Here is a 23,660-nt window from a genome sequence, read left to right as displayed (position 1 = left end):
TAAGTTAAAGAGAGAGGATGTTCAGTAGGTACTAGTAAACCTGAAGACAAACGTCTGAAATGGAAATAACCTTGTGAACTGGCTTAAGAGCACTAACCTTCAGTAAATGCATCAGCAGGCAAACAATGCCACAAGTTGTTTTTAGAAAACGTCTCAGTTAGGGTTGTACTGTCAAAGAAGCCTAAGGAGAACTGACATCCAAATACAAACAGGCACCTCGTGTCCCCAAAACCTCAGCTTACATGGTTACAGTTAAATCCCAACACATCCAACTTGTTTAAAAGGCAGGGGGTTCTCCAACCATCACCCTGTCATAAGGAAACTCCAGTGAATGCTGTTTGTGAGTGCTGCCCTCGCTGTCTCAGCAGTGCTGTAGGCTACTGGATTCAAGGGCCACTGCTGCTGCCCAGGCAAAATGGGTCACAGCAAAGGGAACAAGGAACAGCATTTCAGGGTTTTAAATGCCAGATCCTTTTAACATCCATCCAGCAGCACACAGAAATTCATTTATTACTGTATTTTTAAGCTGTCTGTATGTGATTGATTCTGTGGCTAGTTCCAGAACAGCCTTCTTTAATTTTATTTTCTTTTTTAACGCAACCTACTTTTTATGCAGATCTTCCAGATACAGGGCATATTAGCTTTCCCCTTACCTTCTACTCATATCAGTAGCTGAAAGCTGCTTCTCTTTTCTTTGGAACCTAGAAACTCTGTATTCCTTAAGAATCTTACAAGAATAGTCAAGTAAAGTAAGTGTAAATTATTACTACCCAATTTCAATATTGTTCAAAGCATCTCTTTCTTCTATCACACCTCTCTTCCCATTTTTTTTCTTATTATTACCTTCATTGAATAAACATGTCTATGAAAACCTCTAAACAGGCAGTAAAAATGTAAGGATCCTTTACATTCAGTTCTCTTAAAAATCCACAGTGCATCTGTGTCAGAAGAATTGAGGCAGAGAAACATGGAAAAGCTCATCTGTAAAGATATTGAGACTTTGGCTGCAGTTCACTCAACTTCACAGGGTTCATCACAACAGTATTTGGCTCTCCTCTCTTCTGTTTTCTTCACTACTAATGGATACTTTACTATTTAATTAGTGCAGCATGATCCAAATCCCATCAAAGTCAATAAAACTCTTTTCATTTATGTTAACGGGCTTTGGACCAACTCCTGATTTAATACCAGAATCAAATAAAACACCCTTAGGAAAAGAACAGATACACCACGCTTACACTTTAAAGTACAATCTTAAAACCTTCCTAGAGGTTTTTGCTCGCTTTAAAGTAAGTCTCATTATTGAACATCTTACAAAAACAGCTGGACAGCCCTTTTTTTGCCAGTCTGATTAAAGTGTCAGAAGGAATCTAAACGTATGCCCTGCTTTGCTGTGAAAAACCTTCCCACGATTAGAACAGCAGAAGGTCACACCTTCCTGAAAACTACTCCTGGGGCTCCTGCACTCCTCCCCATGAAGGTTCCACTGTGGGAGGACAGACTTGGCAATACAACTGTATTTAAAAGGTCCTGTCCCCAAACACTTGTTCTTTCTCTTGCATCACCATAGTTGTGCCAACAAAGGGTCTGTTGGGCTGCTCTACAGAAAACTTCACCAAACCGATTCACCCATCAAAGCTTTTGGCCAGACAACATCCACACCTGACCAGGTGGCATCAGGACAGTCCATGCCCAGCTCAGGAAAGCTCTGTTCAGTGGAGCAGTCAGTATTATGTGTATCACAGTTGAACCTCCATAACCACTTTAATCAAATCATAAGGAGAGAGCAAATGCTATTTTTGTTGTACAGAGTAGAGAAGAGGCTTTTTGCTCTTAGACTATACCCTACTCACTGCAAAAATTAATGAACCACAAAGTAAGCAAAATGACACTATGTAAACAGGGAAATTAAACTTTCTCCTGATACTTTTGACCCATTTTGGCAATACCAAGCAAGCCACATAAAGCCACCACATCATTTCTTGCATAGCAGCTTGCTTTAATTGACTGACACATTAAACATCAAAGCTTTGTGTAAAATTTGACCACATTCAGAAATCACATCCCACCAGTGCTGACTCAGCAACAGAGCCACAGAATACTTTCTTAAGTTCCCAAAAGCCCAAACAAATGAACCAAACCTGTGCTGTTGCTTTCAATGTGGTTTTTTTATTTCACGCTGGTCCAGACTGGCAGCGCAGTAGGGTGAGAGAAAACTTTCCTAGAAAACAACTTTGGCAGAACAATAAGAGAGAAGGAAGAAAACTCAAGGTGAGGATGAGAGGTGCTTCAATCCCTTCTGGGCTGGAGCTGTGGCCCTTCCCATGAAATCAATCACGGCAGCTCTGGAGGGGACTGTCCTGCAGCACACAGGACGCGTTGGTGGTGCGTGAACGTGTCTCCAGCTCTCTGCTCCCATCTGCCCAGTGCCCCTGGGCAGCCCTGACTCACCTTGGAGTGCCACATGGACTGGTTTGGGAGATGCAAGAATTTTCATATGCTCTCAAATCGAGTCAGTATTCCAGCCCTGCCCTGCAGACTAGCAATGAGGATATATAGGGACATCACTTTTTGCTTCATTCTCTCTTCTGGAGGTTCTCATTAAAGGAGAATATTCACTGAACAAGGATTCTGTTATGAATTGCCAGGAAATACAGTGTTTTCTGCTCATTCCTGCTGCATGGGCTACTCACAAGCAATTCTTATCACCTCAGCACTGTAGTGGCAGGGCCCAGCATCTTGCCCTGCTGATGCTGATCAGAAGGCTCTAACTACTCTTTCCTTTTGGTCTTTTTTCTGACCTATTCCATCATCTCCCCCAAATCCCACACAGAGACAGTCATCTCACTGCTCTGAACACTACGCTTCTCCACAGGAACCACGGTGCATTTTTTCCCCAGTGAAGGAAATCTTTCCAGCTCGTGAAAGGGAGAGTAGAACTGCCCACCAGCCCAGCAGCAGCATGTGGGGAGGGAGGTAGTCTTTCAAAAAATCTGCCACCTTGGAATTCAAACTTTTAAATTCAAAAATTTAACTGTGGTGGAACAAACCCACCACCTTTTGGCAGCAGTTTCAAAGATGGGCATTTGCTCCACATTTCTCGCAAAGGAGGGATGCTGACAAGGTCCCTGGCTCTGTGAAGGTGAGGAGTGAGAACCTACAGGCTCAGCCATCGCCTAGAACCAGCTTCAGGAAGGACACGATCACAAGGTGAAAGCTGCCTCCAACATAGACTAGAAAACACAAGTATTAGGGCTAATCTAGCCAGTGCACCGTGAGATATAGAGGATTAGATTTGACCTGATAGGTCTCTGACGTCAGTGAAAAGTGGTCTTAATATAAACAAACATAAAATGAAAAGAGAAAAAACCCAACTGTTTCCCACAGTGGGATGGCTAGAATCTGCCGTAGAACTTGCAAGCAGTGATTCAATATTCCAAAATTATATCCTTGGGTTAAAGACTGCATGGAGTTCATTCTGGAAGTGCACTACAAAAGCATCACCTAGACACAAATATTTCTGAAACCCACAAGTCAAAGTAAACACCTCTTTGAATCACCCCAAAGAAACACAAAATTGCCAGAGGAAGTTAAACCCTTCAAAGACCTAAGTATATCCATCACAGATGAATTTCACATTACTAACACAGTATTTATTCAACAGTTTTGCTAGTCTTGTCATGATTTCTACAGGCTTGCATAATAACATGGAAATGTCACAAAAATTACGTCAGAATGACAATTCAGAGACAGGGAGGCACGAGGCCTCAGTGAGCCCACATTTTGTGTGAAAACAAGCAGTGCCCACAGCTGTGTCTTTAACCCATCTGCCCATTCGAGACCAAGGACCCAGATAACCTTCAAAGATCCTCCTCTTCCAATGCATTTTGCCATTTCCAAGTATGTTAACAAATCCTAAATGCATTACTTAAAGAAATCTCATGTTCATAGCACATACACATTCACAGATCTTGTGCGTCCTGCTGCCTCCCAAAAATGAGCATATCTCTTCTCAGACCATGGAAGCCTGAAATCCAGACAGTCAGAGGAGGGCATGTCACCAGGAGAGTGTGAAAACATCTAATTACATAAGGCCAGGTCCTCAGCTAATGCAAAGTGACAGAGCTCCCAGAAATCCGTGGAGACACGATGATGCAGATTAACAGAGGTTTGGCTCATTATAATTGAATGGACCCAACTTCTAACTTTCCCATCTAGTGACAGATTGTTGGAATCCTGACCACCAGAATCCCAGAGCGCAATGGGGAGTTGAAAGGAGGTTGCATCAGGGAAAGTAAACTCCAGTTTGGCTGAAAGCATATTTATGATCCAGGAGTTTCAATTAGCTGTTGCTGAGTTATCACAAAAGTCTGTTGAACAGATGTGCACTTAGGGTTTTTCTCATGTTATTCTCTCTCCTGATTTGTTGTTTGTTTTTTTTCTTTTTTTGTTGGGGGGTTGGTTGGTGGTTTTTTTTGCAAGTAATGCTAGTTTTGTTGAGGTCAGAACTAACACCTTAGGCAGAGAAAGCTCTTCCCACCACCATGTCTCTAGCAGTGCAGAACCAAAGAGGGGCAGCCTCAGAAAGCAGGAAAATCTTTCTCTTTCTGGCCCAAACTTCATAGGGAGAAGGACACAGAAGAGCTGTCAGAATGAGCCTGCAAATTCAAGGCAGCTGGAATTGCCTCATCTTCCTGGCATGGACTGAGGGAAGGGTTTCTCCTGATCCCTCCCCCTTGCTTAATGCATCACCTCTTCTGTGGTGGGGATGTGGTGTGAGGCAGAAGGGGAAGAAGGTTTAGCAGAGCTATTTCAGGTTTAGAAGCACAGTTCTGTCCTGTTCCATCCAGCACACGGGATATAAACAGCCATGGGAAAAGCCGCCCTTGAGCCTCTCGTGCTCACCTCCCTCACCACCACCACTGCACCAGGGGACAGAGAACAAGGTGAAAGACAAGGTTATGATGTGGAATACTTCATGGCCTGCTTTTTGTCCCAAATTCTTTGCTAATCGACCTGCCCAAACAAAGCCAAATGGAGCCAGTGAAACTAAACACATTCACTTCAGATTTGGAACAAGTTCAAAGATCAGCTACTTGCCATGGGACCTCCCTGGCCTTTATGCAAAATGATGCTGGATCATGACACAAACACTGAGAGAGATCTATTTTTTTTTCTATGTGATTTTCTGTTTAGATAAATACAAAATTAGACTACATTTTCATAGGTTCAGAGTTTTTATTCTATTTTATAAGATGTGTTTGATTATTGTTGGCCTTAATTTGACTGCAGCGAAGTAAGCACTTTATTTTCATAGCAAATTCATTACCCTTTCCTACTGAGGAGTTTAAATTAATTCAAGACATCTTGTAAATTGTCTTGTCTTTCTTTGCTTGTCTATTATTTATCCAGACTGAGTTTCATATTCTTCTTTCAGAGTAGTAAATCATCCTGTGATTAATCCCATTTTTACACTTACTGCTTATGTCAGCCTTAATGTGTTGTAACTTTGCAAACAAATTTAATTTTGACAGACACCTCTTAGCACTTATTTGGGAATTAAATATTTTGGTTTACTGATGAATAGTGGATTTGCCATCTTTACAATGAAACCTAAATCTATTAGGAAATTCTGATTTCAAGCTTGGTTATAAACCTGAAACCAATCCACATTCATCCCTAGAACTTCTTCATCCCTGAGCTCCTTAGTGGTATTGAACTGAAGCAGTGTAAAATTTCTGCTTCTGGGATTTGGGGTGGGTTTTTTGTTCCCAATAGGTAAAAGATTGTGACTTTAGGTAGGTTAACACTGCTCTACAGAGAGGTGTTTTGAAAAGTTTGAAAGAAATAATTTTATTTAGATATTATTTTAGGTACACAAAAAAATTTTTAGACATTTTCAGCTTTGCAAGTTTCAGAGCCTGTCAGCTTCCAATATAGCCCCTGTCACGTGAGAGAGGGTTGGCACGTGAAAGACTCTTGGCCCAGCTCAGCTCCCTTCATCAGCAGGTAGTGATTTATTTCTCAAAGACTGTTTCCTAAATACATTCTGGTTTGCAGAACGCTTTCCAAACAACATCTCTCACATTCCTTCCACAGCTCCTCTGCTTGGAGAAAGAAAAAAGCCTAGCAATTCTAACACTCTGAAAAATGAAGGGGTATATTCCTCTGCATATGAATTGCATGAACATGATTTACCCAAAAGCCATGACTTAAAACAAATAAAACCACTATCAAAAGAGTAACCACAGCCTGTGCTGCCACCTATCCTTGGTTATCTCTGTGTTTTCTGCAGATTCTTTTTCCAAACTACAGGCTCTGTCCTGTTTGCCCTTCAAGTGATGTAATGGCCATGGACACTGGCCCTTCTACCAGACTCAGGAGTCACACACTTCACCAGGAGAGAACATGTAAGGTGCATCTGCTTAGGGTAGGTATGGGATGTTAGTTCTGTCTTTTGCATATGGGGCAAATATCAGACAAATTAGAATCACAGAATCACAGAATTGTTTAGGTTGGAAAAGACCTGGAAGATCCTTAAAATTTAGGAGCCTAAAACTTTAGCAAGTCTTCAGAGTAAAATCCATGCTTTCCCCTATTCCCTTCTAAATTCTATCATTTTACTGTATTCATAAGAAAATGTAAATGGTTTATTACTATTCTTAGCTCTTGAAATAGTCTTACTCCCAAGAAAATAAGCCTTTCTTTCCTGTTGGACTCCACGTATTATTTTAACTTTCTCCGTCCTATACTGTACAATACTCATAATATCATGCCAAAAAAAGCACATGCTAGAAACACAACTTGAAAAAGAAATCCCTCCTACAAATTCTGCAAGAGTAGCCCTGACTCTGCAGTCCCCATCCTGGGTGTGCAGTGTGAAGGTGCCTCTGGATGGGTTTGCCTAAGGGGGCTGATACAAGCCCAGAGCTCCACTGGACATGCTGGAAGATGCTCCTGCAGCACAGCAGCCCACAGGGCACAGAAGGAGGAGGCAGGTATGGAAAAAGGACTACCCAGAAGAGAGGGAAGCAAGCACAACATGAGGCTGAGAGATCTGCACTCAGGGCTCCTGTAAAATGTGCTGTATCATTCACAAAATCCAATCCCTCCTGCCATTTCATGGACTGCTCCTTGTCAGCGCTGTAAGTGATGGGGTAAAAGAAAAGAGATCAGGAAGAGCTGCTGGCCAGCCTGTTCATTAGCCAGCCTGCTCATTAGCCAGCCTGCTCATTAGCCACGTATGTTCTTCTCCCCACATGTCCACTTCATTATTCTTACAGTGGTAGTAAATCAGAAAACACATTAATAAAGGCTTCAAGACTCAGAGCATATATCAAGATGTGGCTCTGTGTTATCCTAAAACCTTAGGAAGATATTTTGGTTTTATATTTTCCAAAAAAACAGTTGAAATATTGGCCATATGCCAGGTGTTTCCTTCCAGTTTTCTTGCTTCAAAAAACTGTAGAAATCATTCACCTTCTTTAAAGGGCAATAACAGCAGCTACCCATAGTCAACACACCTAGTGAAGAGAAATGACTTAAATGCATAAATTAGTTTTATCTAGTTACAGGTAAAAGGAGATGTTCTTATCCACAAAGTTACCAGTGATGTCCACTGACTCTCTCATTACAGGATTAGTAGACTTCACTCTTAATTTCAGCAGAAAACAGATTGTAATTTGTCCCCTGAGATCCACTGGGCTAGAGGTTAAATGCTGAGAAAAATTGGTCTGACCATATAATGAAATTCAAACACGGAGCTGGCAACTGCAGGAAAAGTTAAAGGGAATGACAGTAGGAAAGAAGTTAAAGTAGCTTTATTTATAGCTCACCACATCAGAAGAAAAGTGAAAACATTGTACTTTGCAGGTGGAAGAGTCAGAAAAGTATCAGCGACACTGGGCAATTTCAGCCTCTGAATTCTCCACAGAGAGCTGCACAACTGAAGAATTAATTCTATGCATTTATTTTGAAGATAAAGGTCACAAGTGAAGCAATAGAGAGGAAAAATATTAAATTTGACAAAAACCAATACAAAGGGAATAAGAAAGAATATAAACTTTAAGGGAACACTGAAAAATTTAAACCCATGGGATACCAAGATCAAAAATAACAGCAAGTTGTACAAATGTTGTTCAATTTTAGCAAGGCACAGTTTTGGGAAACAAACAGATCAGTAGATGCACTCCTACAAGGGGCATGAAAAAAAAGTATATAAATGAGTGGTCAGGGCAGGTTATTTCTGTGGGATCAGAGAGGATGAAACGATGCTGAGGTTACCATATCCAGCAATTGAACCTCCCCCACTTGAGGGGCAGCCAGCCCACGTAACCCACACCAGTGGACAAACTCTCTCAGAAGTGCACACAAGACACACACACGAGGTGGTAAGAGAAACTCATCTGTACTGTAAAATGACACCTTCAAAACAACATACTTGGGATGATTTTCACTGGCCTGGTGATTTTTGAGAAAGAGAACTGGCATCTCTGCCTTTTCCTTGAGGGAAACTCTGACTTTAAAACACCTACTTTAAACAGAAAACAGTTACCTAGAAGAAAAAGCAAAAACATTAGTGCTGAGATTCACACTTATGACTCTGAGAACTCCAGATCTGAAGAAAGTACCAGACGTTTTGAGACCTGGGAATAACTCGGATCTGTGACAGAAACTGTGATTTAGATATGAGGAAGCAAAATGCTCTTCTGCACTTGAAGAGGACACTCTTCTTTTCAATGTTACAGTTTAATGGAGCAGCGCTGAAAATAGCGTGTGAAATGTGGGCCTTTCATTTGCAGACTATTAAAACTGGGAACCCGCTGTGTCAAGACTCTGCAAACAAAGACGAATTTAAAACACACACAGATAAAGGGGCTAAAGAAACCAGATGTGATGTGTTAAAGAACTTACTGAAACTTCGGAAGAAAGAAAGCAATAAAGGGAGAGGGTGATCCGAAAAGGAGGGTGTGCACATCAGAGCTGTCACAGGAAGCAAATGTAGGTTGTGCAACCCCTACAGGAGGCTGAAGACCTGCTCCCTGGTTCTGTTTTAATCAGACCCAGTATGAGAAATGTCCTAGTGTGCAATTAAGTAATGGCATGACCTGCTTACAAAGCCACAGTCTCCATTAATAAAAAGTGCTCAGAAGTAGGTCGAATAAAATACTACTGTGATCTGTGGAGAAAAGGTCCTGCTCCATGCAACTGCTGGAATCCTGGTTGATCCAAAAAAGTATTTTTCAACCTTCTGCAGCAGACAGTAAACAAGTAACTAACTCAAAATATGGGAATGCCTTGCCGTTTGCAAGAGTCTGAAGTTCTCAGAGAACACTGGAACACCTCAGCACACAACAAGAGAGCTGGTACCTAAGTAAGCCAATAGCACACTTCAAAGGACACACCTTTGGAAGCTGAGGAGGGACAGACTTCTCAAAATAGATGTTCTGCTTACCCCAGAAATTAATTATGACCTTAACGAAATTAGTTCCTATATTTGGATCTTTCAAGATGGAAAGCAGAAGAAGCCATTAGGAACATTTTCTTGGACGTACATAGTTTAATATTCTGGTTGGAAAACAACAGAATAGATACTACTACAATGAGGACAATGCAACAGAAGGTCAAATAGGACATAAGGAAATACCTATATTTTATCCAAAGGCCTACAACATACCACAAAGATACCAGTTTTGATTGCCTGAGGAGACTCTGACCAGATGGTGTCCACCTGTATGATGTAGAAAATTACTTACTCTGCTCTCAGATAAAATGTGAGATGATCCATGCACAGAAGATGCAAAGGAAAAAAAAATACTTACTGATGATAGAGTCTCTTTTAAGGACAGTAGAGGATAATTTACTCCAGTCAGAGGCTGAATCATAGTGTTTACACTCCCTGTGTTTCAGACTGTAACTTTTAAAAGGGGAAGTCTGTGCAATTTACATAACAGAAGGGGCTGTCCAACTAGGCTGTCCAAGGAAATGCACAGTAGAAACCCAGATAATGGGTTACAAAGCAAAGTCTGTCCTGTGAAAACCTGTGGACATGCTTGAGTGTTAGGCATCAAAACAGCTCCATTGCTTTCTGTCAGGCAACACAAGTCTTTAAAATTATGTGTGTAGCTGGGATGTGCAGTCAGACTCTGATTGTGCTAGAATTTACATACATACTTGGCTTGGACACGTAGAAACCCCAGCAGAATTCAAAAGACCTTTCAAAAAGGGTTAATGGTGATCCCACTCTGATGATCTGCAGAGGAAAGGATGCTGTTTTCTTAAAAAGAATGACTTTTACATTTTGTTCCACACTGTGTCACAGGAAATATTTGCATTTCTCCTGCCACTGTATTACAGTCCTACTCATCCAAAAGACCAAAAAAAAAAAAAAAAAAAAAAAAAAAAAACAGATGGCAACTTTGGTTTGATTTTGGTTTAATTTACAAAGAAAATGCTCCCAAATTAAGAGAATATATATGCCAAATTTTAATATACTAAAAATATATGCAACATGATCACAATGTAAATGCTAAGAACTTAGCATACAAAAAATGGATTACTGGAATTATTTGTAGCAGACATCTGTTTTAACTGTCAGACACTCAACCTGACCAGACTTTGAAGATAATATTGTGCTACCTGAAGCTCTGCTTCTTTGCTACATCACAAACCAGCTTAATCCAAAAACCAGATAAAAAAGAAACAAAACTAAATTGTAAATCCATATGAAAGCAGGAGATGGATGTCCAAAAGGAAAAATAACAGTTATATAAGCATGTTTGCCTTCTGGTGTATTCGCTGTGAGCAGTTCCTTCCCCCTCTTACCCAGGTAAATTACATGTTCCACCTAAGGAGAGTTATATTCAACTTTAACTTTGTGGCCTGTTCCAAGAAAGCAACTCTGTCAGGAAGGTATATAAAAATATAACCTTAAAAGTCAATGACTTCTAAGAGCTCAAGCTCATTCTAAAAGTGAAGGACTACTACTAAATAAGTATAGACTTCACAATGCTTTTAAATATCTTCAGGAATGCAGGGAAGGTTGCAGGAGGGAGGGGGGAAATATTCCCTTAGGAAGGAGAAAGGTGGGTATTTGACATGGGTAATTGAAACTGCTCTTAGTAAGCACCATTGACTGACCCTGAAGCTGAGCTTTTACATTTACAATTTACAAATTAGATTATATGAATACATCCCTGTAAAATAAAAACTGAAAACAAAAATCTATTCTCTGATTTAAAATAGGCAACACTATTAATACAAATAATATATAACAAATTCTTGGGACAACTGACAGACATGCACTTACATTGACAGCAGCCAAAGCACCAGCCAGTTCCTGAAGATCCATGACTGGTTAGTAAAACAAGTGGATCAGCCCAAACCCACCCAGGTCAGCCCAGGGCTACAGATATTGTTAGCATTGGGCATGAGTTGAAAAAGCACTGCTGGTGTCCCAAGCATTTCTAGAAGAAACAGCATCTGGGCAAGCAGCCAGCCATCAGGCTTCTCTCAAACAGTTTGGGAGGGTTATAACAGCACACAGTGAAGACTGAAATGCTGTAGAGCAAACCATGCCTAGTTCACCAAATAAGAAGAAACAAGTCCACTCTATTCATAAGGTGACTATGGCTTGGTACCTCCAGACATGTAATGCTGACAGCTTATTAAGAAAACACACAACCACTGACGTCTTGAAAAGCTCAGTTTCTATATAACTACTTCTAACAACTTCGCATTTTAATGATAATATAGTGAAATTTTTGGGCAGCTGATCTTTTAATTTTTAAAAAAGGAAGAGGATTATACTAATGAAGTAGAACTAGGACATCCTGTTTTGTTACTGAAACTGATGTTCCTTCATTTGCTCCCATGGGTGCCAGATCATACTGGCTGTTCATCCTGAAGCTGTGATCCTCAGTCTTCTAGGATCCTGTCAGTGAGTCTGACTCTGCACTGCAGACCAATTTAATCACGTGTTCCTTATCCATTTCAGACATGGTGTTAATATTGTGTTTCTCCTATACCTGCTTGTGTCTAAGCTCACACATTCTAGCTCACAAACTGCAAATGTTCTGAGGAGACTGGGAGAAATTCATGTCTCTGAATTTCCACAACCAAATACTGCCATCCTGTCAACCTGAAGAAGATATTTTTGGCACATCTGCCTCAAGCACTGCAGAAATATTTATCAAAAATCAGAAATCCACATGTATAAAGAGTTTGTCTACAATAGCAGGTTCATCTGCTGAGACGAAGAAAGGGAGTTCCCGTAGTTCAGGCAATAATCTGGAAGGATTAATATAATTCTAATTTTTTTTTTATGGCACTTTTCAGAGCCTCCAACCACTTCTCCTTCACAACCCTAGGAGAGGACAGCCAGCTCCCTTATGCTCCAACTGCATCCACAAGTAAGAATCTGGCCAAGGACCAAGAACATACTCAAAGTGCAATACCTTCCACAATAGACTGCAGGCCACAAACAGCTGACCATGATTGTTCTGCCCACTCAGTGGAGAACTAGTTTGAAGGCTGTCAGGCTGACCAAGATGATAACAAGGTGTCCAGAACATTTTTATCTGAAGTAGGAAAGCTTTCACAAAACTTTTTTTTAATATGGTAAAAGTCACATTCATAATTCAGAGAGCTGTTAAAAAAGTTATTGATTAGCTTCAACTTTCCAATGATTTGTAAAGATCCATTTCAGCTCTGAAAACACATCTAGATTGCACACTTCAGTTGTTCTCTTCATCTGTCTCAGATTTGATTTTTAGGTCAATAAAACTAATTTTGTCATGGACTTCTGATAGAGAAAAACATGAGTACCCAAACTAACTGTGTATCTCCTCAATCAGGGCAACAAACCTTCAGAATTTATAGTACAGTTCAAAAATTCCTTCACAGAATTTACATTTTCATGTAAATGCCTTCCAACAACTTCTCATTTGGCAGTACCAATTCCACCAGCCAGACTTTTCACTGACAAAGATTGGAAAATAAGGCACAGTTGGTAGTGAAGTGCAAACCAAAGGGGATGTTCAGAGAAAATAACATCAGTTGGCAAGGTAACAGATGCGTTCGCTGACTTAAACCAGATTCAATCAACAAAAGTTTGCAATGTAAAGATCAAAGAAGGAAACTTCAGTTCCAGTATGATTTCATCCCTGATGTCTGATGCAAAAGCTGGAAGACCACCAGAAGCATAGACAGATGTCAACCCACCTTCAAAAGCAAACACTTCAAGAAAATACTAGGAATTAAAAGAAACAAGTTTATAACAAATAACTCTAAGACTTGTCAGTTGACAACTCAGTTATCAGACAGCTCCACCACCCCTGTCTCCAGAGTAACCTGGAAAAAGAGGTGGAAATACTTGAGGTATGTCACACTGGCCATGGTGTGTATATTGTCAGGTAACTGAAAAAAAGAAATCCATAATACTGCAGAATTCCTCCACAGAAGTAAACTATGTGTGAGGCAAAAACTTGATGTAGAAAACCAGTTAGGAATAGCCTTGTCCATGTCTTAATTCACATCCAAAATGCCAATAAACCTGAGAAAAGCATAGAGCCCAGTGGTCTCTAAGAATGTCTTGCTGGTGATATATCACTCCAAAGATTCTTCAATATTCCTTTCAAACACAAAAAATAAAAAAGTAAATGAAGAGACAGTTAAGAGCAGTATTAACTTCAGTGGGTTACTTGCTCATTATTGCTGTCCATGGAGCAGTGGCTTTTGGAGAACCATTGGTATAATTTCTTGGAGTTTGTGTAATTCTATAGACAATCTGTTTTATATTCTTGCCCCACAAGAAAGAAAGAAACTGAGATGGAGGGAATGGGTAGAGACAGAACATAGTACCCAAGGGATTGGAGTTCAATTTGTTGTTCTACAACAGATTTACTGCACAATCTCAGGGAAATCATTACTGCCAGATGCTTAAAGGTATTGAGGTAATGCTTCCTGCAGGAAGGCTTCAGTGACCTGGGCAAAAAAGTACATGTCTCTGCCCTGCAGCATTTACCTTGTAGATATACATGGAGGAAGCAGCAATCCTTTGCCAAAGGTATTAGCAGAACCACAGAAGTTGTAGTGCCATGAAAGAATCAGCCTGACATCCAGATTGGAATGTGGCAGCTCCCAGACCAACTCTCCTGCTTCCTCTAATGAAATAGGAGTGCTGGGAAAAGGCAGACACACAGGCTGTGCACACAGGTTGAAAACTACAATTCTTTTGGTATCTTTCTGAATTCCAGCCAATTGTGAGTGCCACTGAATTGAGACCTGGCTTCATTTGTTTGTGTTTGAGAAATTACTTAAAAATTCAAACAGAGCAGCATTTCATAAACCCTTTGTCATTTTCACATGCAGCATGAGGTCTTGGACCTTTAGAGTCTTACCCATACTTTGGCTTTAATCCCTGTTCTATTTTATCATAACTCTCTAAATATAAGGAGTTCATACTCAGGTGAACACAAGAAGGAAGAAGGAACAAGCTCCCCCACTGCCCTTACAGTCAACACCTGTGTTGATGAGGAGAGCACAAGGCAAGCAGCAGCCATCAACAGGATCTTCCTCCACCTTTCAGCACAGATGAACAAGGAAGAAGAGTTTTGGCTCCTCCTCAGTTCTAAAAGTAAAGAGCAATTAATTTTTGAGCAAGTAAATTTTGTCTTTTACACTAAACGATCTGTGCCAAGTATGGGGAGAGCACAGAACTTCTGCCTGCCCCCCTGAGGCAGGACTGCAGGCTCACACTCTGCTTTCTGAACTGCTCTTCTTGCTCAGTCCTGGTGCTCCTCTTGCCCTCAGCCAGCTGTCCACATCAAACAACTGCAACATTAAAACCTGCTTCTCATAACAGGAATGCACATGGCTGAGAGAGACCGCAGGGAAGGAAAGACTAAGGGGAAAAGCATTTGATTCCCTTCCATTCTCAGGCAGCCAACATACTATCCCCATACATGTCATCTTCTTGGCACAGCAAACTAACAACTTCCTATGACTAAATAAATAGAAATACAACTGACTCCTACTGGCCCTTTATGCAGAGACAGAATGCATTACAATTAAGCAATCTCAAAATTATGAACTCTAAAGGCTATAGCAAGGAAATATTGGCTGGATAAGCTGTTCATTATAAAAAAATATAGCTCTTTTCTCACTAAACAAATTACTGTGCAGTAATTACTGCTCAAATGACAGTATGACAGTTTAAGATGTCAGGGACAAACAGTGATAATCTGACTGCTGAACATGCACTCCAGAACAGGAAGCTGCAGCAAGTTTTAAAACACACAGCCTTGCAAAATATATCCCAGGGAGCTGTTTTGCATATAAAACTCAAACTCTTCTGCAACTTTCCATCAATCACTTGATTAGGCAATGAAACTCTCCGAGTGAAAGATCCATGAAAACAGACTCGGAATAAATTAAAATTTTCCAAGGCAAAACCATATTTTACCTATGAAACTTGTTTCCAGGGCTGTCCAGCCCATTATTTGGGATTAACTCTTCCTAACATTTCCCATTGCAGGCTGGAAGTGCGAAGTGGACGAGGATGCCGAGAACTTGCCATTTCGTCCTCTGCTTCAGAGCATCAGACACCTCAAGCAACTTTACCACAAATCAACATAAATCCTGGTTTCAGCTGCTCTGTTCCAGAGTAGCTACCTCAGAGCATGTGCTCAAACTTCTAGTGCCACTGTCTGTAAAGCAGCGCCTGGTGCAGCGCAGCTATTCCCACACAAGAGAACATTAGTTAATTTGCATTCACAGTTACCATATGAGGTGTGAGTTTCTGACAGTCCACACATTTTATATTTAAAGGCTGTAGGAAATTAATATAATTATCTTTGATATAATAACAAAAGTAACTTACCAGCCCATCGCAATTGCTGATAGCCACTGAAGCATTTGGCAAGTCAGTGATATCCCCAACATAGAGGCAATTCCCATAGAGAGGTTCAATGTGAGTCTCCTCAGAGTCCTCCTGCCACTCAACTGTTGCTCCAGGGGCCACGAGCCTCGAGTTTGGCCGCAACCTGAAGTGAAACTCTCTTCCAAAAACAGTGACATTGTAAAATATTTGCTCATTTGCTACTTCACGTTGCAAGTCCTCCACTGCTCTCCTGAAACGTCCTTTTGGCGGTCCAGACACCAGGTGGGATAGGAACCTGCCCTCTGAATCGGTGCTGGTGGGGATGACAAGGCTGTACTCCTCTATATTCCTCAGAATCGAATCTTTACAAGAAGAAAGCAAGAGAGGACAGAGATACTAGAACTAAACACATCCTGATGCCGCGGGATTTTTATTCCATTATTCATTAGCACAGCAGACACTTACATAAGGCAGATGGACACTGCACTCTGTGCAGGCACTTCGTTCACCTGCATGGAGTGTGCAGAGTTCATTCAAACTTGCCTTTTGCTCCTCAAAACACCAGACGGCAGCGTGAGCCTCCCCACCCCGCCGGGACCCCGCACTCCTGCCCTTGCAGCGAGGTCCCGCTACCCTTTGCCACCCACCCGGGACCCCGCACCCCAGCCCACCCCGCCCGGGACCCAGTCGCCTCGGGGACTTCGGGGCTACCCGGGCGGACAGAGTTGAAGACGAGGGCGCTGGTCCGCCTCGGGACTGCTCAGAGGGACAGGGGTAGGGGCTGGGTTTGCAGGTGGCAAGTCTGCAAAGGAAAAGGCACGTCCCTCAAACTACCCCCGGTGCGGCGGGGATGGGTCGAGCGGTGATGGGAACGCCACGGGCAGGGATCGGGAGCGGTCTCTGCGGGAACCCCGGGAGTTTTGGACGGAGGCGATGGCCGGGGCAGGAGGAGGAGGCAGACCAGCTGCCATGTGTCTCATCCCGCACGGGGAACTCCAGGCACCGCGCCCTGCCCTCCGGGGCTCGCCCGCTCCGCGGGGCAGGCAGCGGGCGGCGCGGGGCTGCGAGCGCAGCGCTGTCACCGCCGGGCGCTGCCCCGTCCCTTCTCCCGCTCCCCGTCCCCGCCTGCCCCTTGCAGGAAACAGCTGGAAACCCGGCAAAAAGTAGCCGCAGAAGAAGTTCAAGGGGAGCGGAAAGCCGCGGGGCGACGAGCCGCGACTTGGGACGGGCGGGCTGGCGGGCACCGGGGCAAAGGCGAGCAGCCCCGAGAGGGGCGTCCCGGCGGAGACCTACCTCTGTCCCCGGGGCGCCGCAGGGCGCCGGCGGGCAGGGCGAGCGCGCAGCAGAGCAGGACGCAGGCGATGCCCGCGGGAGGGTCCATCGCGGCGGCCCCGGCCCGAGGCGGGGGCCGGCGCCCGGGCTGCCCGCAGCCGGGGCGGGCCAGGCGGCAGCCCCGCTCCGCGCCGCTCAGCGCTGCCCCGCGCCCCGCCGCCCGCGCATTCGCCCAGCCGCAGCCGCAGCGGCAGTGGCGGCCGCGCTCCCGGCTCGCAGCGAAGCAGAGACACCAGGAGGCGGCGGGGGTATAGTACTGGAAGCACAGGGCGTGCGGAGTGAAGTCAGGCTGATTGACAGAGGCGCTGCCACACGGCGCAGCCGGGGCCGCGGGGAGCGGGGACGGGCCGCGGGGAGCGGGGCCGGGACCGCCCGCCCCGCCGGGGCAGCCCCCGCACCGCCCCCGCCGGGCTTCCCCGGCCGGCACCGCCCGTCGCTCCCCCGCTCCGGGACGGGGCCGGCGGCGGGGACGGGACTTGACAGAAGGCGGTTTTTGAGGCAAAAAAGAAACGCCCCCGCGCCGAGCTCGGGACCCCCGGGCGTTGGGGCAGCGTGTCGCTGCCGAGCTCCGGGGGCTGCTCCGTCCCGGCTCCCGGCTGTGCATCCACTGGTGCTCAAGGAACACCAGAGACAGATAAGGGAAACTTAGAGCACCTCGATGCGAGTTTTGTTGGAGTCTTGGTTTCCAGTTGACAGCAAAGACCCAAATGGAAAAAGTGCCATCAGCAGAGGCAAGCAACAATCAGAGATCATTATCTGATCCCATAAATTAACTCTAAGCAGCCATTTCACACGAAAAATTGTTTGGACTATTAGCTAATAAGACTGAAATTACTTGCTGCAAAGCCATCTTATATTAAATATCTGCAATTAGAGAGATAGACCCTGAAAGTGTTTAGGAATACTATAAATAAGATATAAGAGAACATTTTTTAAAATGATATAGAAGAAGATTTTTTTTAAATTATTAAAGAATCAAGAGTGGCCTTTATGGAAAAAAACAAGTTATATTTGTTTCCATATGGCCAGGATAAATGCCATATCGCTTATTCCCTTCAGATAATGTATGTATTTACTCAGCTGTTTCATTACTTGGATCATCTGCTGCTTTCATCACTTTACTCTTCAACCTTGCAGAATCCTATCAGCCCTTCTCATGCTCCCACTGGCCCTGCCAGCCCCATGGCCTTACCTGCCACTGGCTGATTCACACCGTACCTGCATGTGTATACCCCTCTGGAAATCCGCATGCAATGGCTTCCTGAGGGAAGCTGGTCCTCTGCCAAGGAATTTTCCTGAGTATCCTTGAATATTCTTGCTCCTTTTTGACTAAAGGTCCAGTTATTACCTTCCATCCCTACATTATGGACACAGGTGAAGGGTATAGAAATAAAATAACAGCGAGCCAGTCTGCTCACTGCCCATGATGAGGTTTTATGGACCCCAGCTCTGGTCAGTTATGGCAGCACCTGATTTCTACTTGCTTGGTTTGAAGTTCTGGTTTGGTTTTCCCACTTTTTAGGTTAAGAATAAAATGAGAAAGATTATTCTGAATAATGGAGAAGATCAGTTTGTACATTGCATTCAAACATCCCTTTACTTATCATTTCAAATGACCTCTGTTTGGGTTTGCTATCTGCACCAGGCTTCTCCCAGTTCTTCCTTTTGGTTTGGTTTTCTGTTGGCTCATTTTTTTGTTTTCTTTTGGGTTTGAGTCCATATTGAGCAGCTTCTCTTACTTAAAATCTCATATACTTCCATCAGTACACAGCTGGTAAAGTTCCAACTTCATTTTTATTGGACTTGTATTTTAAGCTGATGATGTGGCTTTTTTATGTTCCATCCATCCCATCCTGCTCAAATTGAAATAACTTCTGCATATAAACTTGAAAGGGAGAGGGGATGGTCCTCTATATCTGAAATCAAAGTTCTTGTTTGTACATCATGTATCCAGAAAAAAACAAGGACACAGAGTAGGTTATAGAAACACAAAACAATCCAGCCAATACTTCTGCTAATTAAGATGGATTTTTACTCTTGAAAATACCGGAGGTTAGAAAACATGCTTTAATATGGATAACAGCTGTACTGCAGAGTAATGGTATAAACAAAAAGAAGCAGTAACTGCCTTCATGTAGTTTATTTCTATACAGAAACCAAGTCCTATGTGCACATTTGTTACCTTATCATACGTGGACAAAACTCTGTGGGCTCCAGGGCTTGGAGGGACTGTTTTATAACCTTCTTTAAAACGTTAAACAAAACTAAACTGAGAACAAGTGTCAAACAATGGAGCCAAATATGCCGTTGTTAAAATCTGTGCTTCCACTGAAGTCGCTGGAATAAATCCTGATCCCCCACTGAAGTTAGTGAGAGTTTTGCCATTGACTTGAGCAGAGCCAAGATTTTCTGCAATAGATTCCCAGCGCCAATTTTTAGACCAACTGAGAATGTGCCACATGGCACAGCAATGGGTCCATTATCCTTCAAGAGGAAAAATGGATCCATGTTTGACCCTGAGAAGGTGGTCCAGAGCATGCCAACCACCACAGAGCCTAGAGGAGTGAAATTCAAAGAGTTCTTACATCCCTACTCTTACACCATTATAGCAGAGAAATTCAGGGAAATATCCTCATCAAAACTAGTTCTCCCCCATTTCCTGGACTAGAACTCTTGACACAGGTAGTCAAGGTTGTGGCCTGGGTTTCCTTGGTAGGACCTTGCCATGGCTGGCTCCAGCAAGATGTTTCAATTCCTTTTAGAACTAACTAGAAAAAGTCAATGTGAAACGTAAGGACTGCTGCATTACTTATAGTCCATGAACCTCTAAATTAATTGATGTGAATGAAGTAAGGTCATACTTATTTATTGGAATGAAGGGAGGAGGACTAGATAGTGCAACTGTGCACTATCTGAGTTTGATTCTGAGGGCACAGCTGGGCTGCTGCCAGCCACAACTACAATCACACAGATGTTTGCCTTCACTGGATACAGGTATATAGAAAGGAGGAAACGGTCCTCTGTGTGTCCTGAATGAGTACCCAGGCTGAAGGAAAAGTGTTCTAGCAGCTCATGTTGAAATACCCAAAGCAGCTTTAAACAAGCTGAGGTACAAACAGCCCTGTAACTGAACCGATGTGAAGTTCAGCACAGATCGACAGAGCATTTACTTGGATTTACAGATCTTCTAGTCCTCACCAAGTTTGTGCTATCTGTTCCTGTTCCAGCTAGGGTACGTCTGCAAAAACTGCAGCCAGACCTTCCCTTGGAGATGTTCTCACAACATTTAATTTTGCTTAGGAAAATGAAAAGATCCTAAGCTTAAATCTTCAACCACTGCTGTGAAGGTGTTCAAAATACCACACTTATAACTGCTCACTGCAATGAGAAACTTTGCATTTGAAATTTCTAAGACCTCGCTGTTTTCAAGGGAAAATCACTCTTTTCCTTACATTAGGGGGGCTGTGAGGGGAGATGCTGGGCTGCAGCACTGTGCCTTCTGCTGAGGGCACATCATCACCTGAGCAGGTGACTTAGAGGCTGCTTACAGCCTTCATGACACAAAGTAGTCCAAGTTCTCAGGCTAGAGGTTCCCAAAAGAAGAGATCTCAATCCTGGCCTCCTGATGGAGAATGTTGTACCTGTCTGCACAAGGACTGTGTGTTACCTGCACTATGTTTCTCATGCAGATGATTGTCTTTGCTCTCACCCTTAGCTGCTATGCATACTTTGTGGCTATGCAATATTATAAAGCTTAATAAAAAAGAATTAAAATTAAAATAGGGTGCCAGTTCATTTCCTTCACACTTGGCATTTCCAGGCTTCATATTGTTTGAACCCTTTTGCCATTACGTGGCACTATGATATACTACCTAGGAAAAAAAAGCATGTATTTAATGCTGATTTTGAAGCAGTGCATGCTAAAGAGCAGTAATTAAAACTGGAGAAGTCCTGCCTTTTCTCCCCTTTACTTTAGCCCAGTAATGAAACAATCCATCACACAAAAAATAGACCAATGTAACAATTAATAAATTACCAAATTATCAAGCTCCTGTTATAAATTTCACTTCCACTCCCTTTTTTAAAAGGTGCCAAAGAAATATTCTAAGGTAAGTAAAGTGACAAGAAACTAAATTAAAGCAGTAGTACCCAGGTTAGTCACTTTGATTCCTGAAGTAAGAAATTAGGTAATAATACAAAACATTAAAATCTATGATTGGTAACTAATAAAATCCTGCCTTCAACAGCAAACCATTGATTGAACGTATAAAAGAGGGGCATGCCCTCTGCCTGCCCATCCTGAGATTTATGAAAACCAGCTCCTCAGCCCTTCCTAGGCATGCTCAAAGTGCCCAGACTCCTTAGGAGACTTGGATGACTCTGCCAAGCCAGGGGTAGCACGGGACATGCTACGGAACTTCAGGGCCTTAAGGAACTTGACAAAAAAACTTCAGGAGTTACATGTTTTGAGGTCTGTCCCTGTTGGACTACGAGACTTCACTCTCCCTTTACCTGTCTAAGATGCAGATGTGCAGTCTTCCAAGGTGGAACAGAGCAGTAGAGGCTCCTCCCAACCTTGATCTGTGTGTCACTGCTGGGATACCTGCAGCCTGAGGCACTAAAAAGGACAGGCCAAGAGATTAATTTGCCAGATGCTGATCACACAGGGACCAGCTGTGGGCACATTCTTGGGTCTATACACGTTGATAACACAGGTTCAAATTCCTTCTGCTCTGGCCCAGAGCTTCTGCCTGACCACAGCCTTGCACCTGAACTGTACACACGGGAGTTTGCACTCGGAGCCAGGGAAGGAAGTAGCAGAACTGGGGGGATGGATCCAAGTTTCCTTCAGCACCTTCATTATTTGGTTCAGTCACTTTGTCCTGATTTTGTGACCCATGGTAGATGTTCCATCCTAATTCCCCTTAACATTTTCCCCTTAATTCCCCTTCTCTGTCAGCATAACACATAAAGTTTTATTGTTACCACTTCTTTCACTAACTATCTGTATTTACCTGCTGGCATAATTGTGTTTTGATAAATAGTACAGTCCCTCCCCTACATTTTCACCTTGATTCTTCCTGTGCAGATTTATTGCCTGGCTATTAATATTCCAGCCGTGTGATTTATCCCAGCATGTTCCCGGAATACTTGCCTTCCCTATATAAATATTTGAATGATCTTAATTTCAACTAATTAGTACTGGGACATTTGATTTCCCTCTTGAAGAATTCTCATTTGCTACTAACCAGTTCCTTTCCATTTTATGAGATACCTATTTCGAGGGGAGAAACTAGAGACACTGAGTGAACCAAACACTTTTCAATACTGTTCTACCCTTCATTATATTGTTCATGTTAATCTGGTGCCAAAATAACTCTCCTAAGGTCTGAAATCTCAGAAACATCAGGTACACAGGGAGTGACAATGAAGCATTCCTATCCTGCCTGTCAACATGCTTCCATCCTGACAGAAAGACAGACCTTATCTAACATCTTATTATGCCACAAATTTGGGCGAGCCACTAAGTTCAGATGTGTGCAATTCTGGAGACAGAATAAAAGTCTGATGGCCCTAAGATCTGTCACTCTCTTGGAAATCACTTTTCCTCTCTGCTTTACCTACAAAGGAAGTTTAGATGAACTAGGCCCTAATCAAGGGTTTGGGATTTTTTTTCCCAGTGCAAATCTAGCTATACATCACTTTCCCTGAAAAATATTTAGCAAGTTCGGCCGAAATATGTTTGCTTTGGGCACTGTGACTTTTTAAAAAGAGAAGGATCAGCATCTTCCAGAAGACACATTTCTGGAGGAAAAGCATGTTTCTAGTCAACATACTATTATTGTTGAGAAACAATTTCGATGGAGCAGTTTCAACCAACCGTACTCACAAATTGTTCTGCTAGAAAGAAATTGTCTCAGAAGCATTTCAGCCATGCAGATTTCTTCACCCTCCAGAAAAACCACACCACTCATTTTTACTGATTCACCCACTGTTGACATTAATTGATTGTTCAGCGTAGGCATTGTTTCAGTGAGTAAAGATACACATAAAAAGTGTTCTTTACAACTACTAGAAAAGCAGTTCCTTAGAACTGCTAGAAAATGTCTCTGAAATACTTATTTAAAAATCTAATTGAGTACAACCAAAAAGTAGAATTTTTCCCAAAACAGAGTTAAGAAGCATGAGATTTTTTTTTTTAAATTAGCCTTATCAAGATCATCAGATTCAATTATCTCTTCAAATACAGATTCAATTCTTCCCTTCAAATAAAACAAATTCTACTTTCCAATTGCCTGTTTCACAGCTGCAACTCTGATAATAGGACATCTTAGTAATTTATATCTTCACTGAAAACAAATACCCATTTAAAATAGATCGGGAGATCTTCCAGCTTCAGAATCATTATTTGTATATTTGTATTGAAGTAATGCCTAGAAGGTCCAGC

General features: G+C 42.7%; 1 protein-coding gene across 2 annotated transcripts in view; it reads right to left on the bottom strand.

Annotated features, from left to right (window-relative positions):
• The window catches only part of ADAMTS2 (ADAM metallopeptidase with thrombospondin type 1 motif 2), a 169,123-nt gene extending 151,778 nt beyond the window's left edge, over positions 1-17,345 (bottom strand). Inside the window, exons 1-2 of one of the 2 annotated variants that reach the window (XM_051793541.1) lie at positions 17,174-17,345; positions 15,881-16,242 (exon numbers count right to left, since the gene is read on the bottom strand). In XM_051793541.1, the coding sequence (XP_051649501.1) occupies positions 15,881-16,242; positions 17,174-17,261 (450 nt within the window). In that variant the 5' untranslated portion in view covers positions 17,262-17,345. Of the gene's footprint in view, positions 1-9,821; positions 10,551-15,880; positions 16,243-17,173 lie in introns of those variants that run through there. The other variant, XM_051793542.1, reaches the window with a different exon arrangement.
• Between the last annotated feature and the right edge of the window lie 6,315 nt (positions 17,346-23,660).

The sequence above is a fragment of the Manacus candei genome, unplaced genomic scaffold (assembly GCF_025592945.1).
Source record: "Manacus candei isolate 608988 ecotype Guabito, Panama unplaced genomic scaffold, ASM2559294v1 h1tg000037l, whole genome shotgun sequence".
Taxonomy (NCBI): domain Eukaryota; kingdom Metazoa; phylum Chordata; class Aves; order Passeriformes; family Pipridae; genus Manacus; species Manacus candei.
Note: the sequence above shows the minus strand (reverse complement) of the source record. Positions and strands in the feature narration are given on the sequence as shown.